General features: G+C 35.3%; 1 protein-coding gene across 2 annotated transcripts in view; it reads left to right on the forward strand.

The window, feature by feature from the left end:
- The window catches only part of LOC126822215 (HEAT repeat-containing protein 5B), a 102,119-nt gene that overhangs the window by 12,069 nt on the left and 67,029 nt on the right, over positions 1-23,021 (forward strand). For both annotated transcript variants that reach the window (XM_050550960.2, XM_050550961.2), the window contains exons 3-4: positions 15,001-15,212; positions 18,318-18,426. In XM_050550960.2, the coding sequence (XP_050406917.2) occupies positions 15,001-15,212; positions 18,318-18,426 (321 nt within the window). The remainder of the gene's footprint in view (positions 1-15,000; positions 15,213-18,317; positions 18,427-23,021) is intronic.

The raw sequence follows: 23,021 nt of genomic DNA on the forward strand, positions 1-23,021 counted from the left end.
ACAAATCATTGTGGTGAAATAGATGTTTTAATTAGAGCCAGGGTTTATTTAATGAGAATGTTACAGAACAGGTGAAACAGAAGTAGGTAAAGAAATAATGTGAGACAGAGAGAGTTATTATGATACAATCTTCTGTCATCTGATCAACATTTTGTCTCGACACCGGTTTCCATCATTCTATCAAGCTATAATGATTATCTCGTTAACGCCATCTTCTCCCTTTCTTCATCTAATTTAAAGATTTAACGGTTCACAGACAGCTGAAACCAATATTAGTTACTGTCTGGTACTACTAGTTCCACCAGCCTTCGGTAGTTACCGTTACCAGACTATAGTACCAGTATCGATAGCCTCCATTTGTAGTGATTTATTGGAGGAAAGATTAGGGGGGTTGGATGGCCGAATGGTTAGCATGTGCACATTGTATCATAAGGTCTGTCATTGAATCAACTGGCGGGGTTTCGATTCCCTGGTTGTACGTGACAAGGAGTAGGGTTGCCTGTCCAACTTCGTGGGTTTTCTCCAGGACCTCTGGTTTCCCCCCACTGCTAAAGACCACTTCGCGCAAGTGAATTATTGAAATAAAATTGAACCAAATATTACATGTAGTCCCGAAATGACCTAGCTTGTGTCGTGTGGATGTTAAACCCCATTTCTCTCTCTCTCTCTCTCTCTCTCTCTCTCTTGGAGGAGGAGGAGGAAAGATTAACTTTTCTGAACAAAAGTACTGTGCAACAAAAGTGAATTCCACCAATGAGAAATGGTATTAGCTGTTCTAGAGAGTAAACATACCCTGCCTCACCATGACAACTGTCACTAATCCTAGCTAACTTAATTTGAAAGATAAATCTGGAATCGCAAACCATCACTCAATGCAACAAACGTTACGATCAAAAGCGCTAGCTTTTAAAGGCTGATACCAATAATACATGTACTACTGGTTCTCTGGGTACTACCTGTACATGCAGAACAGTAGTATCACTATCCACAGCCTCCAACCTTCTTCATTAGCCCAGTCGGAGCAGAACAGTAGGAGGTTAAACCCCATTTCTTTTCATTTCATAGTCTCCAGACTCATCTTGGTACCAATAGCAGGCTACTAATTGAAAGTCTAACATCAGTAACATGTCTGTGATTGATTTTTTGAAAAGATCCGTCTTTGAAACCAATATTAGTCACTGTTAGTAGGCTGAGTACTAATAGCCTCCAGACTGATAGTTGTAGTATTAAAATCAAACTTGTGAACCGTCTGAGAAAGATTTAAAAAAAGGCATCATTTTGTCAAAAACATTTGATTTTTTGAAAATACTAGTCCAAAGAATAAATATATTTACTTTGCTTTAAAATGTCTGTAATTACATAGACCAAAGTACATAATTTTAGCAAAAAAGTTGATTAAACAAAAAATAGTACTCACACAAATAATTGAATATTTGCATTCAAATATATTGACAGAATTACACCAAACAAAGTAGTAGTTATAGCAACATGTTGTTATTCTCTCTCTAAAATGAAATTAGCGCTCACACAAATATTTTAATATTTGGTTCAAAAAAATCTTCATGGCTATTTGAAAGATATACAATTCCTAGAAATCTGAAAAGGCACAAAAAAAGAAAGAATCAGGGGTGCTGTATTAAAGACGGACAATGTATATCTATTGTTTTTATGGTCGACAATTTTTTCACAGGGATTGGGTGTGCGCGAAACTTTTTGCAAGGGGAGCCTCTCCTCCCCCCCCCCTTAGTTACGGGCCTCTTTGAATGGTAAAATGAGCATTTAAAGTAACCACTATGAAAAAAAAAACTCCCAGAAATTTGACAGAAAGAATTGAAAAGTATTCAAATGAACATTGATCTTTTTGATAATGACTTGAGTGAAAAATGTGATGAGAATGTTGAATGGATTAACTGCACAAAAAAACACAGAGACAAAACAAACAATACAGTAATGCTGAAAAAAAAAATATCAAGAAGGAAATGGCAACATCTGAAAAATGATGTTGGTAGCTTAGAGGCTTTTATATATTGATGATTGAGATGATCAAACGGACATTGGTTATTCTAAAAACATCTGCCTCGGATAAATGTTGATTAAAGAACTATTTAAAGAAAGAGAGAATGAGACGGAAATATTAACATTAGGTTGCATACACAACTAAGTGTATCATACGGTCTGTCATTGAGTAAACTGGCGAGCTTTCGATTCCTCAGTTGTACGTGACAAGGTGTAGGGTCATCTGTCCAACCTCTGGTTTCCTCCCACTGCTAAAGACCCCTATGCACATGCAAATTGTTGAAATAAAATCGAACCATGTGTTAGTCCCGAAATGACTTAGTTTGTGTTGAATGGACTTTAAACCCCATTTCTCTCTCTCTCTGTCTCTCACAACTAAGTCTAAAGGGAATAAGGTTATGGTTGGATCCCAGTGTTGGCCGAGAAACTTCTTCTGGATTTTCCAGTCTGGTCTCTCCCCTGTCAGTGGTGCAGGATGGAGTGCCTGGCAAGAAAAAGCTTCAATAGCAGCGAGTCGTTTGGATACATGTACATGTCATATACCTAAAATAGGTAAAGAACCCTTGACAGTTGGAATTCAATGAAGACTGGGCAGAGTGCAGCTGTCCATTCATAATTTCCCTTATACATGGTGTATGAATGATACATGTATATCTGTCTCTATTATAGTATTAGGCCTAGTTTGTGTCAAGTGGATGTTAAACCCTCTGTCTGTCTGTCTGTCTCTCTTGTTGCAAAAGAATAGATGTTAAACTCCCTTTCATTTGATTTCATATCAATTACTTGTGACAAATAAAATATCATGGTTAGAAATGAAAGGAAATGGGATTTAACGTCTTACTGTACAGCTCTGACTGGGCTAGTGAAGACGGACATACGCCATGCAGTGTGCTATGAGGGAAATTTTGCCCGGACAGCAGCACTATGGCCTACTCTTATATTGAATTCCAGCTGTCAAGGGATCTTTTACGCGGACGCCAATGTGTACTTGAACGACTAGACAACTGTCCTTGTCATGCCCTCTGTCCTGCACCACAGGCAAGGGGGAACCACGCCGGAAAATCTGGATGAACTTTCTCGGCCAATGCAGAGATCGAACACCCAACCTCCAGACTAGCGAGCCAACGTCTTACCCACTTAGCCACCATGACCCCCATGAAGGTTAGATGAACAGGGATTAAGCTATACAACTTGTAAAACAATGTACATTGACAAAATGTTATGGTTACTAAGATATAATATATCTATGTCTAGTCTTCATCTACTATAACTGAAGGTCTTTTTCATTGACACTTACTGTACATGTATATTCTGGTACATGTAATTCATGAGCCCTAGTTACACATGTACATATAGTAAGTGCAGGGTGACTGCACCACACATAAACAATTACACAAGACAAACCTATGGACAAGACACAATATACACACACCACAAACAAGGATCACCTGCGGGGGGGGGGGGGGCTAGCTGTGCTCCGTTGTTATAGTGGTGGGTACTGAGTGGGGCAGAGAATATTACTCTTACTCTCTCATGAAGACCTGGGGCCTGTTTCACGAAATTTTAACTAAGATAAAATTTTAGTAATTTGATTGGATAATATTAGATTGATTTTAGTGCTTAGCCAATCAAAATTGAAGTATCTACTAAAATTTGGATTTTATCTTTAGTTAAGATTTTGAGAAACATGAGAAACATGGCCCTGGTTGTTATTTATTGTTTCTCATTTTAGTAAGCTCACTTACGGTTGTCTTTTGTTTTATGGTCCCTTTCTTTGTCATTGATTACACACCTTATTTAACACATACAGTATTTGATTGATTTATCTCGGGGGTGGGTGGGTGGGGTGGTGGATAGCCGAATGGTTAGCACATGCGCGTTGTATCATAAGGTCTGTCATTGAGTCATCTGGGGTGGTTTCGATTCACCAGTTATACGTGACAAGGAGTAGGGTCGCCTGTCCAATCTTGTGGGTTTATTCCGGGCTCTCTGCTTTCCTCCCACTGCTAAAGACCCCTACATGTACGTGCAAGTGAATTATTTAAATAAAATTGAACCATATGTAAGTCCCAAAATGATGTGATTTGTGTCTAATGGACGTTAAATCCCATTTCTATCTCTCTGATTTATCTTGCAAATGGTTGGTAGTATAAAGTAAATAGTATTAGATCTTTGGTTCTATTGAACTGTGATACAGATAGTCCCGTAGGATATTGATATTGACTGAAAGTTGGAAGTTTTTCGTACCGGTAATTGATTATTTTAAAACATCCATCTCACAGTCTGATTGTGTCCAGTAATGACAGTTTTCATTTGTCTTGTAAGTGAAATGTCAAATAAGATTTATATCATATGAAGATAGTAAGTGGGGGTTCCTTAGCACGTCTCAGCACTCTAAATAAATATTATTAGAAAAAAAAACCTAATAATTTTAAGGCAAGAATCAATTAACGGATCCATAGAGGAAGCCACAGTGACTCTGTGGATATGGCACTGGTTCACTTACCAGGAAGTTCTGGCATCGATCTTGATATTGGCCATAAAAGGTCAACAGGATTTTTAAATCTGATTTCACCTTGTCAGTTGTGCTGGACAAATTGCCTAGTAGGGTAAAGTATGTGGTTTGTATTGAATGACAAACTGAGGTCCTGTGTATACCACTGTTACATGTAGCTTGTTAAAAATTGTATGTTACGAGAGTAGGGTTGCCTGTCCAACCTAGTGGGTGTTCTCTGAGTCCTCCAATTTCCTCCCACTTCTAAAGACCCCTACGAGCAAGCTATTTATTGAAATAAAATTGAACCATGTGTTAGTCTCTAAATGACCTAAATTGTGTTTAGTGGAGGTTAAACCTCATTTCTCTCTCTTTCCAGCTGGTATGTGACAAGGAGTAGGGTCGCTTGACCAACCCTGTGGGGTTTACTCCAGGTCCGCCGATTGCCTCCCACTTCTAAAGACCCCTACGTGCAAGCAAATTATTGAAATGAAATTGAACTGTGTGTTGGTCCCAAAATGTGTTGAGTGAACCTTAAATCTCTCTCTCTCTCTGTTAAAGATTCCCTGACTGTTGGGAATCAAAATAAGATTAGGCCTCTGGGCAAAATTTCCCTCAGAGCACACTGCATGATGTATGCATATCTTCATTAGCTTGGGTTGAACAGTAATTAGCCCATGGGTGAAGATTTCCATCAATAAAAAGAAAAATGTTTGATAATTTGCTATTCATTCTAACAAGGTTATAAGTAATAAGTAATTTAAATAATTACAAAGGTACAATAATGTAGGTGTACAGTTTATCTGGTAGCAAATAAGATAAGAGATTTTATTGCATCATGGACAGCATACAAAGTTTACACAAAAGTTGACCATACAAAGATAACACCTAGGAAGATTATTAATGGATATACAATGTTATTCAATAATTCTGTAGATATACATGTACATGTAAACACCAAAAGTTGTTGGCATAATAAAAATCATTATAGAGCTCAAATAAAAATTATCTGTACTTAACAATAAACAAAACAAATGATTTTAAAAAAAATAAGCTAAGATAATCATTTTTGGATGTACATTTTTTTTTTCATAAATCTGTGGTTAGGATAAACTGTAGCTAAAAAATAATTATCTGAACTAGTCAAGAAACTAAATAAACAATGATTTGAAGATGATAGGCTGTGGTTTATCTACAGAGGTTTCATGTAGCAAAGGATGAAATGTTAACAAGTTAATCTTTTACTCTAATAGACAACTAGAGAGTTTGTTTACACTCTCTTTAAGTAGATCTTGTTGACCTTTTAGTGGTTGGGGTTCAGTGACAACAGAGTTGATATTCTTAGCTGAAATCAGGGGGGGAAATCCATATAAAAAAACTGTGGAATCTGAAATGAAATGAACTGGAACTGGGCTAATGAAGACGGGCATACGCCATACAGTGTGCTATGAGGGAAATTTTGCCCGGACAGCGGCACTACGGCCTACTCTAATATCGAAGTCCAACTGTCAAGGGATGTTTTATGTGCACGCCAATGTGTACACAGGACCCCGGTTTTTTGTCACATCCGGACGACTAGACAGATGTCCTTTTCAGGCCCTCCATCGTGCATCACTGACAAGGGAGAACCACACCGGAAAATCTGGATGAACTTTCTCGGCCAATGCAGGGATCAAACACCCAACCTCCAGGCTAGCGAGCCAGCATCTTACCCACTTAGCCACCTGTGGAATCTAATTTTGTCAAGATTATAAATCAACTAATAATTTCATTCATTCATTTTATATGTCCAGAAATTTACATTAATCTCCAGTTTTTAGTGGATTTGTTGATATTTTTAGCGGAAGTCAGGGAGAAAAAAGTCAATAATCCATACTAAAAAAATTATGGAATCTAAATTTGCCCAGACTATAAATCAACTTATAATTTCTTTGGAGACCCAACATTGATTTTATATTTCCGGAAATTTACATAAATCTGCAGTTTAAGTGGATTTGATGATCTTTTTAGTTGGGAGTCAGGGGAGTGGGGTTAATAAGCCATGTCAAAAAACCTTGATGAATCTTAATCATATTAAGCTCACAATATCTTTAGAACATACTCAATTATCATTTCATACATGTATTTGTATTTGGTTTATGATCTGTTTTCTCAGTTGTTGATCATCTATATAGAGACCAAATATTTTCCTAATGTTCAGTGTCCATTTCAAATAATTTATGTATTTAATTTCTGGTCTACATAGTGTGTTGCTGATCTTTTAGTGGTAGGGGATCAGTCACAGTCAATAAACCATATCCAAAACCTGTAAACTCTAAATTCATCAAGACTATTCCAGACTCAATATTTTGCAATTGTTCAATTTCCATTTCATTTAATTTCTGATATATATTTTCAAATTCTGTATTGTTAATTTTTTTTGTGGTTGGGGTTCAGTAACAATAGATTTGATAATTGTAACTGAAGTCAAGATAGGAAAAAAAGTCAACTAGCCATATCCAAAACTTGTAGAGTCTAAATTCGTCCAAGGTCTACAGTTTCTAGAATAGAATTCTATAGAGATCCAATATTGGAATGATTTATATTTTCAAATTCTGTATTGTTAATTTTTTTGTGGTTGGGGTTCAGTAACAATAGATTTGATAATTGTAACTGAAGTCAATATAGGAAAAAAATTCAACTAGCTATATCTAAAACTTGTAGAATCTAAATTCGTAGAGAATTCTATAGAGACCCGATATTGGAATAATGCCTAGTTGTTCATGTGTTAAAGTTAAAGATGAAAGAATTATGATGTAATACAATAATCTGACATGATGTATTTATGGCTTTATACTTTACAAGTCTGTAGATAACTATTCCACATGGACTAACGCTAATAAATGCGAAAGATCCCTTGGTAATTAAATGTTGTAAACAGAATAGAGATTTGTGTACATCTACAGATGATTGTTCCATACAACTTGAGATCTTTTAAAAGCATTTGTTCCCATTTGGTCTTTCTTTTGGCTTCAAATGTTATTTATTTATTCACATGGCAAGCTTATAATCAACTCTCTAGGTCATAGGATGACCGAGATTTAAATGTATTTGAAAATCCGCGAACTTTAAAGATTTAAAGATAAAATGGATAATCGATCTATTCTACATCTTCAAACAGTCATAACTTCGCCCGGAATAAAGTAATTTGAATGAAATTTTCAATATATTCCTTTCCCATCGTCTAATTTTTAACTATTCTAGCAAGAAGGACTAGCTTTTTATCTAAGGGGTCTGTCATTGAGTCAACTGCCGTGGTTTTGATTCCCCGGTTGTACGTGACAAGGAGTAGGGTCACCTGTCCTACCTTGTGGGTTTTTTCCGGGTCCTCTGGTTTCCTCCCACTGTTAAAGTCCCCTATGCACAAGCGAATTATTGAAATAAAATTGAACCATTTGTTAGTTCCGAAATTATCTAGTTTGTGTCGAGTGGACGTTAAACCAAATTTCTCTCTCTCTGTTATGTAATGCACAAGTGAAAACTGTGAAATATGAAAAATCTTGGCACAAAGTCTGTAATGTTGGTGTTTACATCGTGACTTTTCAGAATGTATGAGTTTAAAGTCGGAAGAAGTGGGCTGTATTGTAGACGTCAGATGTTTGTCATTCTTCCCCTTCCTCAATCAAATAATATCAACATTGTTATATATAAAGTCAGAACAAATGTCAGTAGTGTAATTATGGATGATTCAAATGCTATACTAGTTGTTGGCAATTTGACAGTTTCTTATTCACAGATGTGTATTGGGCAAAATGTTTTAAGTCTGGTAGAGGGGACGGGCGGTTGAGTGGTCTATCGTGTGTGCTTTAAGGCTGAGTCACTTTAGTGGATTTATCCTTTAAGACAAATCCAAGCGGAAGTCTTAACGGATAACTCCTCTAGGTTTTTACGGTCACACAGTAAGTAAAATCCTGTGGGTTTTGGTTAATAGAGTGGGTTGGGTGGCTGAGTGGTCTATCGTGTGCGCTTTAGATCTCTAGGTCTTTCATGGATTCAAGTGGCGTGGCTTTGAACTCAATATTGTTTCCTCCCAATGCTAAAGATCCATACATGCAAGCAAATTATTGAAATAGAATTATACCATGTTTGTCCCAAAATGATCTAGTTTGTGTCAAGTGGACGTTAAACCCCATTTCCCTCTCTCTTTCTACATTAGGCAAAGATTTTTATCAAAAAATCAAGCACTGACCTTGGTAGAGTGAGGTATATTTCTAAAGCATTCATTAAACTACTTGAAAACCACTAAAAGTAAAATATTTTTCCACTCATATATAAAAGTAACAGGGTGTGTAGCTTTAACTCAATAATGTCTTTAATATGTGAAATTAAAAACATGAATTAGAATTTAATATTGGTCAATTTCAATCAATATTGATGTTAATAGAGCTATAGTAATATGTAAATATAGTCATGATGGGTCATACAGTCATACTTGTACATACTCTACCAAGACAACCAGGCCACAAAACCTGCTTTGAAAGTTGATTGAAGTTGACAGTTATAGTTATAGATGGTCTTTGTGATCTTGTCACAAGAAAACAGCATCTCTTCTCCCGTGAAATTTATTGTTATTAGTCGCAAGTTTTATTGATCAAATCAACTGCCCTTATACCTTATTTATAAACCTCACAGATCATTAAAAAATTCTATATCCTTACCACGGAATTACATTTGATGATTTTTTTGTTGGTTTGAATTCTCAGGTAGTTTAAAACACTGAGTGAAAATAACGGGTACTTTATCCATCAAGATTAATACAGCTTACAGATCATTAAGAAATTCTATCTCCTTACAACGGAATTACATGTGACAGTTATTTTGTTGGTTTGAATTCTCAGGGCCCTTATTCACGAAAACTTAAACAAAGTTACAAACGAAATTTGAAGAAATACTGCAACTTCATTGGATATATGCAAATTGATTTTACTGGTCAGCCAATCGAATTGCAGTATTTCTTAAAATTTCGATTGTATCTTAGTTTAAGTTTTCATGAATAAGGGCCTAGGTACATTAAAACACTGAAAATAACGGGTTCTTTATCCACAAAAAATAAAAGAGCTCACAGATTGATCGTTAAGTAACATTCTACACTTTAGGATATTATTAGGTTAGATTTTGAAATACATGTGACGGTCATTTTGTTGGTTTGAATTCTCAGGTAGTTTAAAACACTGAAAATAACGGGTTCTTTATCCACCAAGATTAATACAGCTCACAGATCATTTAGAAACATCCTACACTTTAGGATAATTTTGTTTGTTAGATTTTGAAATACATGTATAAACAATAGAAAATAACATCAAACATGATTCTTCATCAGCCAAGCTTTTATTTTCAAAAGTATACACATACTCAAAGACCAGTATACGTAGTTAGCTGGGGATTTTATGTCGGTTTTTTCTTTAATGATAGCTGGCACTTTTTAATCAGCTTATAGATGTATTATGTAAGAATTAGATACAGAGCTGGCCGTTCTTATAATAGTTTAAAAATAAATCATGCAAAATGAATATATTGAAAATTTCATTCAAATTACTTTATTTTGAGCGAAGTTATCACTGTTTGGAGTTTTGACAAAATATGGCATAGGTAGTTTATTATTGTAACAATGATACTTGTTATTCAAGACTTAGCCTCACTTCTCCATTTTTAAATTAAATCATTGCATAACCAAAGCATTCTAATCGACTAGAGAGTTGATTATGTGCTTGTCATGACCATGTTAATAAATGTTTAAATAATAGTTTATGGAACATTTGAAACCAAAATAAAGACCTGCAATAGGCAGATTTGACTCTTACATAATGCCTCTATAACCATCTGAATAGCATATTAGAGCACAAGCCATATTGTCTTATGTAATTCATGTAGTAAAAATATACATGTAGATATCATGTACTGATATCATAGTGGCTTAAAGATACATTATAGGAGATTCGATAACGAGTTGACAGTTCTCACTATAATAGTTAAAAACAAGATAATGTAAAGGCAATTTGCTGGAAATTTCATTAAATTGATCCACTATGAACCGAGAACAAAGCGATTTAAGTTCCGCCTAGCCTTGATCATCATTACTAAAGTCAGTACAATAAACAGCATACATGTAGTTTCAATTATCAATTGAATCGTTAAATTGTGAAGGAAAGTTATGCAGTAAATCGGCTCATAATCCACTAAAGATTGCAGGCTAGCGATGCCATCTAGAGTTGATTATGGTCTGGATAAGTTAATTAATGTCTAATTAATAATTTAGATAACATTTCAGGCCTAAAAAAAGACCTGCAATAGACAGATTTACATGTAGCTCTTGCATAATGTATGTTTAATGTGATGATCCCATCTTCTGATAGCAACAGTATTGATTTTTAAAAAATGGCTGTATTTAAAATGAAGATAATCTATAAAACAAATAGCTTTATAATGGCCCAGAAAAAATACAATATATATATCTCTTTATCTTACTTAATATGTTTCACAATCTTGATTATTAAAATAGCCATTAGCTACATTAGTTGGTGGCTTTTAGTTGATTAAAATCGAAATTTTAAATGTCTACATGTATCTGAAATTTGGCAAACCTTTTAGTACAGTACACTTCTATAAAAAGAAGCAATAAATTCATGTATATTTTGTGCTAAAGGGTCAAACATTTTGATACTGGCATTTTCTGATACTAGCAATAGTAGAAAAATGCTAATATTTTTTAAAACACGAACGTTTCACCGAATAAATGAAGATAGTAATTTATTCAGTATTACTGACGTGAACTTAAAAGATGGTACGTGAATTAAATATGGAAAATTTTCAAAAGGTGTACCTAATTGTTGTTATTTTTGTGGTAATCACATACATCAGGATATGTCATTCTCCATAACAAATTACCAAGAATTATTTTTGTGGAAGTCTCGTTATATTAAAGGGAATGGAAGCTTATAATTAACCCATTTCCTACGGTCATACGGTCTGTCATTGAGTCAACTGGCGGGCTTTCGATTCCCTGGTTGTACATAACAAGGAGTAGGGTCGCCTGTCCAACCTCATGGGTTTTCTCTGGTTTCCTCCCACTGCTAAAGACCCCTACGCGCAAGCGAATTATTGAAATAAAATAGAACCATGTGTTAGTCCTGAAATGACCTAGTTTGTGTCTAGTGGATGTTAAACCCCATTTCTCTCTCTCTCTTAAAGGGACAATAACACTCTTGCTGGCTTGACAGCTCCAGAAAATAAATAATAGCCTTATTTTTAGTACTAGATGTGTGAGTGTCTTACCTGTTGTGTAAATTATCCATTAAATCCTATTTTACTTGTCCAGAGGGTTCAAAAATATTTTTAAATCCAAGTCACATTTGAAAAGCTTTACGTCAGGCTTTTCAAATCATTTAGTTGAATTTTTCCAATTTTTTAAATTAGGTGTGTTAAGATGAAATTTGTATCATCAATTAATTGGAATATTGTAAAATAGTACAATTTGTTGACCAGAATAAAGGTTGGGACATATTATTCAGTTACAACAAGAGTGGTATTGAGCCTTTAATTGCCACTAGTTATCTTACTGTTCTGCTACATGTAGATTGTATAGTATTCAATACATTAGTTGGGACAATAGCACACAAGCAATCACTTTGCACATTGTTAATGCCTTTCTATTCTTATATTACCTTATTGAAATTTCTAGCCAATTGTAATAGTGAGACTGAAAATAAACATTCTATATATGTTGCTGAATATTTAATACAATAGCATGCAAAAAATTACTTTTCACAACATTAATGGCTTTCTTCCCTCCTATTTACTCACTGATAATCGAAATTCTAGCCAATTATGATAGTGTGTGGTTAATGTAAGAGAAATATTTTTTTTTTTTTTACACTTCCGTAGTGTGTTATTCATCTAAATTGTAGCCAATTATACAATTGAACGGTTGAACAGTTAATACAATAGTGTTATTTTTCAAATTTTTTAATTAAATGCTCATATTCATATGACGTGCCATAAAACTCCATTTCATTCATTCATATAGTAAATTATTCATCAAAGTATTCAGATGTTGTTTTTACAATGAATTAAAACATACGTGCACATATTTATAAGATGAGTTAAAAGTAAAAACTTTTAAAAAAATTAAATGTGTTTTTTTAGTGTAATTTTCAATCGGATTAAAATACAGATCTATATTTCGTTTTGTTTTTTATACTTTTGATGGCCTACACTACATGAAGATCTGACCAGTTGTACTGGAAGGTCGCATCAGGTCTCGTACGAGTGGCTTTTGACCCTATGACATCAACGTTGACGTTTGTAATGGTTTACCCACAGTTCTGTGCAAAGGACGCCAAGAAGTCGCCGTAACAGATGGTTTCATTGGATAATCCCTCACGCAATCCAGAATGCTTGTTATATAACAACTCTTCCAGATCCTAGTGTAGTGCAGACAAATAAAACAAAATTTTGAACTATAAAAAGCGAAATAGAATCTGTGTTTTAAACAGATTGTGTGATTTTAAAAGAGATATACTTTGTCTAAGAAAAAGTGGGAGCTTATTCCGTAAATAGAGTGTTCACCATACAGTATGGACTCGGTGACACTTTTGGTTGATGAAGCAGTAACCCAGATAAAGACCTTTATACCCTGTTCAGATGCTTATTTTTAAACCAGTTCAAATTCGCCACGGCTTTTAAGACAGGGTCGTGTTGCGTTCACACGTACTATAAGCCAAACCAGTTCAACTACATGTATTGTGACCTCTTCGGTCGGAGGTTAGAGTTAACTAGACATGAGGAGCTTCATATTCTTATCTCGGTTCTTGCATGCATTCGATAACACTGGCACTGCATGACGCCGCCATTTTACCCAGGAATCTAACTTACTACGTACTGCACCTGTCCAAAGTGAGCGGGAGCCAGGGTTTTTAAGCCAACCCGTTCAGACGACCAAGATGAACCAGTTTAAAAGAAAAACCTTCTCAAAAACAAATTGCTAGCTGGGGAGCTTTAAACTGATTTATTTGCTCCACATTTACGTTCAGACGACAAATTTAAACTGGTTTAATGATCCCTAGGGTTTTTAAACCAGTTCAAGTTAAGCGTCTAAATGGGCTAGTAGATGGGCAGTAAAGATTTAAATATGTGAATAGAGAGAGAAATGGGGTTTAACGTCCACTCGTCACAAACTAGGTCATTTCGAGACAAACATATGGTTTGATTTTATTTCAATAATTCGCTTGCGCGTAGGGGTCTTTAGCAATGGGAGGAAACTGGAGGACCCGGAGAAAACCCACCAGGTTGGACAGGCGACCCTACTCCTTGTCACGTACAACCGTGGATTCAAAACCACGCCAGTTGACTCAATGACAGGCCTTATGATACAGCGCGCACATGCTAACCATTCGGCCATCCAACGCCGCTCATTAGTATGGTGCTAAATTATTAAAACATTTGTAATAATATAGCAGTAATATTGTATAATCAATCCTAATATTAGGATGCAAGAAATTACTTTTTGCAACATTAAAGCGTGTTTGTATTCTTCTATTTACCTAATCGAAGCTAGTTATCGACAATTGGTTTGACCTGTAACTTTATATGATAAAAGCTTGAAAGAAAAGCTTTATGATGAACAATTAGAAATATCATGTTTGTGATGTTGCATGAATTAAGGCCATACCAATTGGATTTTCTGTCATTTGGGATCACTTATTCAAAAAATTTGCTTCCTGTTTTTTTCACAGGCATTTTTAACATGGAAAATCTCATATTTTCCCATTACTTATTTGAATATAAACGCAATAGACTTTAGAATAATACTATAGCCTTAGCTTAATGTTATTTTTCAAAGAGATTTTCCATGTTAAAAGCACCTGTAATATCTGTAGGGAAAGCGCTTGAACATGACAAGGAGTAGGGTTGCCAGTCCGGCCTCGTGGGTTTTCTCCGGATCCTCTGAATTCTTCCCATTGCTGAAGACCCTTGCGCACAATTGAATTATTGAAATAAAATTGAACCATATGTTAGTCCCGAAATGACCCAGTTTGTGTCATGAACCTTAAACCCCATTTCTCTCTCCCCCCATATTTGCCCTTGAATTTGATAATATTGCTTATTTGAATATGAACACAATTGACGTTAGGCCTAATACTTAGCCTTAGCTTAATATTATTTTTAAAAGCTATTTTTCATGTTAAAAGCACCTGTTATTTCTTTAGGAAAAAACCTAATCTAACAACAAAAAAACTTGGTTGCTCTTTTGAAAAACTTTTAGTTCAGAATTTAAAGTTTTGACATTTGAAACAAAACATTGATCACACTCGAGTGGCTGTTAATCTGTCAAGACCAGGGAGAACTAAGAATTGAATTGGTCTGGCCTAAGTGGATTGATTCGATTTATTTTCCAATCGGATATAAACGTTGTATGCATTAACTTAAAGTAATTTATCGTATTTATTTTTCAGTCGGATATAAAGGCCGGTCAGAAGAAATTAGTTGAACAGTTAACCAATCAGATAAGTGAATCACCCGGTCCCCCAACACGGAAACTATTAGCTCGATGTTTGGCCACGTTGTTCAGTGTCGGAGATACGTTTGATCTGTTTGAGACGATCAATAAATGTAATGATATTATACGGAATAAAGATGATAGTCCAAGCTACCTACCAACTAGACTGTAAGTACTGGCCATACGTTAAATGTATTAAGTAAAATGAAATGAAATGGGGGTTTAACGTCCTACAGTTTTGCTCGACCGGGCTAATGAAGATGGGCATATACCATGCAGTGTGCTATGAGGGAATTTTTCACAGACAGGTGCTACAACCTACTCTTATATCAAATTCCAACTGCCAAGGGATCTTTACGTGCACGCTAATGTGTATACAGGACCTCAGTTTTCCGACTATACCTTGTCTCTTGCCAGTCCCCCCATCATGCACCACTGACTAGGGTGAACCACGCCAGAAAATCCAGATGAACCTTCTCAGCCAACACGGGACCTCCAGGTTAGCGAGCCAATATCTTACTCACCGAGCTCCCATAGACCGGATTAGAGCAAAAAAGTAGAAAATTTAACCCCATTTCATTCATTCATCCACTAGTGTAAGCTGTATGTACCATATCCACTAGTACAACATCTATGTACTGCATCCACTAGTACAACATGTACATTGTACACTAGTACAGCATGTACATACCGTATCCACTAGTACAACATGTTCATTGTACACTAGTACAACATGTATGTACCATATCCACTAGCACAACATGTATATGTACCGTATCCAATAGTACAGCATGTATGTACTGTGTCCACTAATTCATCATGTACTGTATCCACTAGTACAACATGTATATACTGTATCCACTAATTCATCATGTACCGTATCCACTAGTACAACATGTATATACTGTATCCACTAATTCATCATGTACCGTATCCACTAGTACAACATGTATATAATATACTGTATCCACTAATTCATCATGTACCGTATCCACTAGTACAACATGTATACTGTATCCACTAGTATAATATGTATGTACCGTATCCACTAGTACCACATGTATGTACCGTATCCACTAGTTCCGCAAGGTATATCCACTAGTTCAACAAGGTTTGTTATACTATGAATTAATTATTAAAACTAGATCAGCTCTCAATAATGATAATCAACCTAATTTCATCGCTAGTTAATGTCCGTACTAAATCTACAATCTTCCAGGGTATTAGAGTTTTATACTCAACAGATGTCAGCTTGGCACTCATTAACTAATTAATGTCACCTGACAGAACCATACCCAATTGATTTCCATACATTGGTTTCTACAAACATATTCTCACATAGATAAGAACCCTAGGGATGTGATAAAAATGAGCTTATTTTATCTGTTTATTATATTTGAATGGCTCTTTCATGCACTCTAAAACTATGGAATAACAATTACTGGTTTATAAACATGCAACAATTTAATGGTGGTTCTCTCATCTTTATCAAGCAAATTATTAAGAGAGAGAGAGAAATGGGGTTTAACGTCCACTGGACACAAACTAGGTCATTTCGGGACTAACACATAGTTTAATTTTATTTTAATAATTCGCTTGTGTGTATGGGGTTTTTAGCAGTCGATGGAAACCGAAGGACCCGGAGAAAACCCATGAGGTTGGACAGACGACCCTACTCCTTGTCACATATACCAGGGAATAGAAACCACAGCAGTTGACCCAATGACAGATCTTATGATAACCATTTGGCCATTATTACGAAAAGAGTACCATTGTTGATACAAGTGTTGAGAGCTCGATTCAACACCTGTTTAATTGTTTAATTTAACAATTAAACTCTGATGGGTTTTCTCTTGTTTCTACCCATGCCCACTGTTCTGGTCCATTGCGCACACACATGAATTATTAAAATAAAAATATACCAAATGTTAGTCCCGAAACTACCTAGTTTTTGTTATGGATGTTATACCTGATTTTTTTCTCTGTTATTTTCCATGCTACTGAGTTATAGTATACTGAATATAATATTGACACAAGGCAACATAACAAGTCTTACATTGCTGTTTCACAAAGAATGAATTTCAAAAAATAATAAAAGAATTATGTTTAAATTAATTTGACATGTTACTGACTACTGTGTGGTACAGTTATTTAATTTATAAATGGATGATGACTCATTCCGGTTGTAATAATTTGTACACCATTAAACACTGGATATTATTTAAAAATTATTAATTGGCAATATCCTACAGGGTTTATTGCTTCCATCCTCTTTGTGATGATAATAGAATTAGTCATATCACCATATTATAACTCTGCATGTTATTCCATTATTGTAACAGAATTATATGTACTGGTAGTAAAATGATATTTAATTTAGCACATGTTCTGTGAAATGTGATACCCTCCGTTGTTTAATGGAAGTGTATTTTTATGACAATATCTAATTTTAAAGACTTAATTCATGCTAAATTCGTTTTTTATACTTTCGATGGCCTACACTACATGTAGATCTAACAAGTTTTAGTGGGAGTTCACGTTCTATGACGTCAGGTACCAAGCAAGCGACATTTGACCTGTTAACGTCAGTCATTCGATTAACCAATTAGCGATCGCCATGCTTTTTTAAATCTACTTTTGCTTTGTTTTGATTTCTATTGCTGGTAATGTCTACCCACAGTTCCGCGCAAAAAAGGTCAAACACTCGATTCGACAGACCATTTGATTGGCTGACCCCTCATTTCAAGCAGAACACGAGTTAAATAACATATCTTCCAGATCCAAATGTAGTAAAGACAAGTAAAACGAAATTTTGAACTATAAAAAACGAAACGAAATTGGATCTGTGTTTTGATTAGATTGATGAAAAAATGTACTCAAATTGATCTGTGAAATATTGTTAAATGTGATACCCTCAGTTGTTTAATGGAAGAGTATTTTTAGGACAAATCTAAATTTTTGTGGCTTAATCCGTGCAAAAATGTACTCAAATTGATCATTTTAATTAAGAAAACCAAGACAACATATCAACAGTAGATAATCTCCCAGTTTGGTTTCAGTCGAGTTAAAAAGAGGTCCATCAAAAGATTTTACCCAACACTTATAGGTGGCACTGGCTTGTTTATATTTTCTGCGCAAGGTGCTGAATGTCGCTTTTCTCTAACCTTTTTCAGGAATCGGGTTACTCAATATTTACATGTCAAAAGTACTAAAGGATTAATGCAACCCCTGAAAAATCAGAACAATAAATGATCTTTTTTTTTCTCTCCACAGTGCTGCTGTTGCTTGTCTTGGTGCTATGTATGAGAAATTGGGACGTATGGTGGGGAGATCCTATGAAGAAACAGTGCAGGTTCTGATTAAATCACTCAGAAACTCTGAGGTTAGTATAACACATCTCTTCTGCATTACTTCTTCATCTGTTTTACTTCTCCATCTATTTTACTCCTCCATCTGCCTTTCTTCTATGTCTGTTTTATTCCCCCATCTGCCTTTCTTCTATGTCAGTTTTATTCCTCCTGTTTTATTTCTCCATCTATTTTATTCCTCCATCTGTTTTACTGTTTTACTCCTCTATGTTTTATTCCTCCATCTGTTTTATTTCTCCATCTATTTTATTCCTCCATCTGTTTTACTGTTTTCCTCCTCTATGTTTTATTCCTCCATCTGTTTTACCATTAAAGTTTGGAATTTGATGAGGAATAGGTGAAAACACTATTCCACGATTAACCATAATAGATACTAAAATGACTTTTTCTAGTCCCAAATGATCTGGTTTAACATGTGCTTGTTGGATTATAAAATCTGTCATTGAGTCAAGTGACTTGACAAGAAGTAGCGTCGTCTGTCCAACCTCGTCAGTTTTCTCCGGGTCCTCCAATTTCCTCCTCTACTCGAAAGTGAATTATTGAAAGAAAAAATCAAACCATATTAGTCCCAAAATGAGCTAGTCCTGTGGACATTTAACCCCATTTCTCTCTCAAGTGATCAGCTTAACTTGTTTACAAGATGTAAATGTCCATTCCTGTCTTTATCTCCTGTTGGAACAATCTGTAGTCAATAAAACTATAGTACATATTACCATCAGTTTCTAATCTATCTGCGGTTCATTAAAACTGTTTTACAGCTTGATGATAAGTACATATCAAGTTTTATTACTTTATTAGTTTTCTGTATCAGATAACCCAAGGAACATTGTGGTTTTATAGAGGTATCCAATAACTGAAGAAACATTATGGTTTTATAGAGGTTTTAGGGCTGTCTTTATCCAAGTTCTGGTATTGACAGACAAGCTTGGACATAAGGCACTTGCCACAGACTTTGTCAGACACAAATATACATACTATAACATATGAAGAGTGCAGGGGAAGAAAGATCTAAGTCACATTATTGTCTTTTCGCATAAAAGGCAAAACAGACTTTTGGACGAGAATGCTTGACGCAAACAGAACAAGCGGGTTTAATTACAACTTCAAAATGATGGTTAATACAAATCATAATTACCAGTACAACAACTGACTTCCATTTTTCTGCTAAATTAAGGTCAAATAAAGGGTACGATGGACGTATTTGTCCGGAAGGCCATTTCAGAAGGGCCTTTGTTCGATGTGACTCCGATCGTCTTTACTTGAAATTGATTGCTCCACAAAAAGCTTATACAATTTGCTACCAGATGGCGCCATTAACTGGGGTTCGTTGAAAAAAGTGACTTAGATTGTTCTTCCCCTGGACTCTTCATATACTTTGTGTAATGATTTTTGTCTGACATCGTCTGGGCCAGGTTCCTTATGTTCAGGCTTGTTATACCTGTGTGATAAATTGTACTGGATAAAGTCTGTGACAGGTGCCCTATGTTCAGGCTTGTATATATACATGTGTGATAATTTGTCTTTGACAGGTGGGGGGGGGGGTGGATGGCCGAATGGTGAGCATGTGTGCTCTGTATTATAAATAAAGTATGTCATTGAGTCAACTGACGTGTTTTCAAATCCCCGGTTGTATGTGACAAGGAGTAGGGTCGCCTATCCAACCGCATGGGTTTTCTCCAGGTCCTCCAGTTTTCCCTCACTGCTAAAGAGTACTAAAGACCCGTACGCGCAAGTGAATTATTCAAATAAAAATTGAACCATGTGTTAGTCCCGAAATGACCTAGTTTGTGTTGAGTGGATGTTAAACCCCTCTCTCTCTCTCTCTCTCTCTCTCTCTCTCTGTGACAAGCTTGTTGACAGAGTATAATCTTAAAATTCAATAATCACAGGTTAGGTTTAAAAATTGATTGATCGACTGAGATAAAAAAAATAATTATTTTCTTTACAAAAAAAATTTCAAGTAAGATTCCTAGGATCAGGTCCACTATTCCACTATTCTATGCCAGAAATATAGGGCTATTATTATCAGGTTTAATCTGGTTGTGTTCAACATCAATTATTTTGAGAAAAAGTAGTGATCTTTTTTTTGATGAATGCAGAATCTAACGATAACTTCCTTGAAGCCAGAAATAAATGAAGGAAAAAGTCATATATCTACACTAGAGTTAATATTCAGATTTGATTGTACTAAATATGAAACATGCGTGGGAGAATTCCTGAAGAATGCGTGATACCTCTTGAGATGAAGTGGCTTTTTTTATTTATAATAAGGATTGACTTTTGTACAATCATGTATGGATAAATTGTATTATAAATTAATAAGAATATACTTGTTTTGTCATGATATATAATTTTTTTTTTTATTAGACTTTATTGTTCAGTCATGATCTTATTATGACTTAATAAAGATGTTCTTCAATCATTTTGATTCAATACATTTCTTTTGACATGCTGTTTATATGTCATATGGTGTAGGCGAACTAATAGACAATGTCAGAAAATCTATATAAAAATGTATATAAAAACATGACAATGCTCACTGGCAATGAAAGTGGGTATAGTTGTTCGGATGAGATAAAAATTGACATGTATTAAACAATTCCAAGACTGTGACCAATAAACTTCTTACTAAGGTAGTAGTAATGGGTGGCAGAATCCCTGGAACAGTGCAGGTCAGCATGGATCTCAGTGAATACAGTAGGGTGAAAAGGAAGCAAACTTTCTAAAATAATCCCAAAATAAAAAACATGTCCTGGAATAAAAAATTGAAATGAAACGAAATGGGGTTTAACGTCCTACTGTTCTGCTCTTATACTGGGATAATGAAGACGAGCATACACCATATAGAGTGCTATGAGGGAAATTTTGCCCGGACAGTGGCACTACGGCCTACTCTTATATCGAATTTTAACTGTCAAGGGATTTTTTTACGTGCACGCCAATGTGTACACGGGACCTTGATTTTTCGTCCCATCCGAATGACTAGACAGCTGTCCTTGTCAGGCCCTCCGTCCTGCATCCCCGACAAGGGGGAACCACACCGGAAAACCTGGATGAACTTTCTCGGCCAATGCCGGGATCGAACACCCGACCACCAGGCTAGCGAGCCATCGTCTTACATGTACCTACTTAGCCACCGTGACCCCACCCTGGAATAAAAACTTTCAGTATTCTACAACAGTCTGGTCAAGTGTGCTTCTAGGGGATTTTATTATGGGATGTATTGAACAAATTGGTAATGCATGTATAAGATCCCATGGCAGTTGGATATTGACGAACAGTTGGCAGCAAAAACATAATCTAGTTAAAATTCCCTCCACTATTTTTTTTTAACCAGCCTTCATTAACCTAGTCAGCGCTATTGCTCTCCTTTAAACAGATAACAATAGCCCCACCCCACCCCCAACCCCAATCCCAACAATATGTTAGTCTTAAAATGATATTTAACGTTTTTTAATGAGATCCGGTTGTGTGCAGTATCTGAATGGAGAGACGATAATCAGTTTGTAATAAACCTCTATCATTAATTATTTAACAAACCGAGAGAATCTCACTAAAATCTGACTTCTTGACTCCAGATTTTGATTAACTAATTTAAAGGTGTGATTAAACCACGGAAAAGGAAGTTGGCAGAGGTTAATTTACTTAAACATCAATACTTATGGTATATGGACAGTGACTAACGACAAATATCAGCTAAAAATGGAACCTCCCTCAGATTGACAGGTTTATCGCTTATGACAAACAAGACTATTTAAAATAGATTCCTACTCCTTGGAAGTACATGTATTTCCTTGTGCTTAAATTGTTTTTAATATGTTTTCAGTCAAAATTTATCGTCAAATCACATGGCGAGGCATTTTTGACAAACAAGACTGTTTAAAATAGATACTGACGGGAGTACATGTATTTCCTTGTGATTAAAATGTTTTGAATATGGTTTTAGTCCAAATCTATCGTCAAGTCACAGTTTGTATGTGGGGAGGCATCTTTGACTGAAATATCTTGTACTGTGCTCTATTGTAGCTTAAACATACATTATGCAAGAGCTAAATCTGCCTATTGCAGGTCTTTTTTTTATTCCTGAAATGTTTTCTAAATTATTAATTAGACATTAATTAACTTATCCAGGCCATAATCAACTCTTGATGGCATCAGATTTCTCTGATATTAAATAGATTAGAACAGTTCAGCCATATTTTGATTTAAGCTAAAAATGGAAGAGCGAGACTTAGCTTCGAACAACCAGTACGGTGGTTGAAATTATTGCACACGTCTTGTCAAACCTTCAAAGGCTAATATCTTGGATCGCAATAGAGTAATTTGAATGAAATTTTCAAATTATTCATTTTACACTATCTGTTATAGTAAGAATGGCTAGCTTTTTATCTAAATCTTACATAATGTATCTTTAAGTCATAGTCTGGTTTATGAATTTTAAGTTTTGTTTTCAATATTTGTAACATTGATCTCCCCACAGCTATTTTCTATATTGATTGTAATATCCATTATTTATTTTTCTCTCCATGGAAATTATAGAAATCTATAGCCATGTCAGAGCAAACAAAGAGTTCCATTTTTACATGAATTCGTGAAGTCTAGAGTAGTT

The sequence above is a fragment of the Patella vulgata genome, chromosome 5 (genome assembly GCF_932274485.2).
Source record: "Patella vulgata chromosome 5, xgPatVulg1.2, whole genome shotgun sequence".
Classification (NCBI taxonomy): Eukaryota; Metazoa; Mollusca; class Gastropoda; family Patellidae; genus Patella; species Patella vulgata.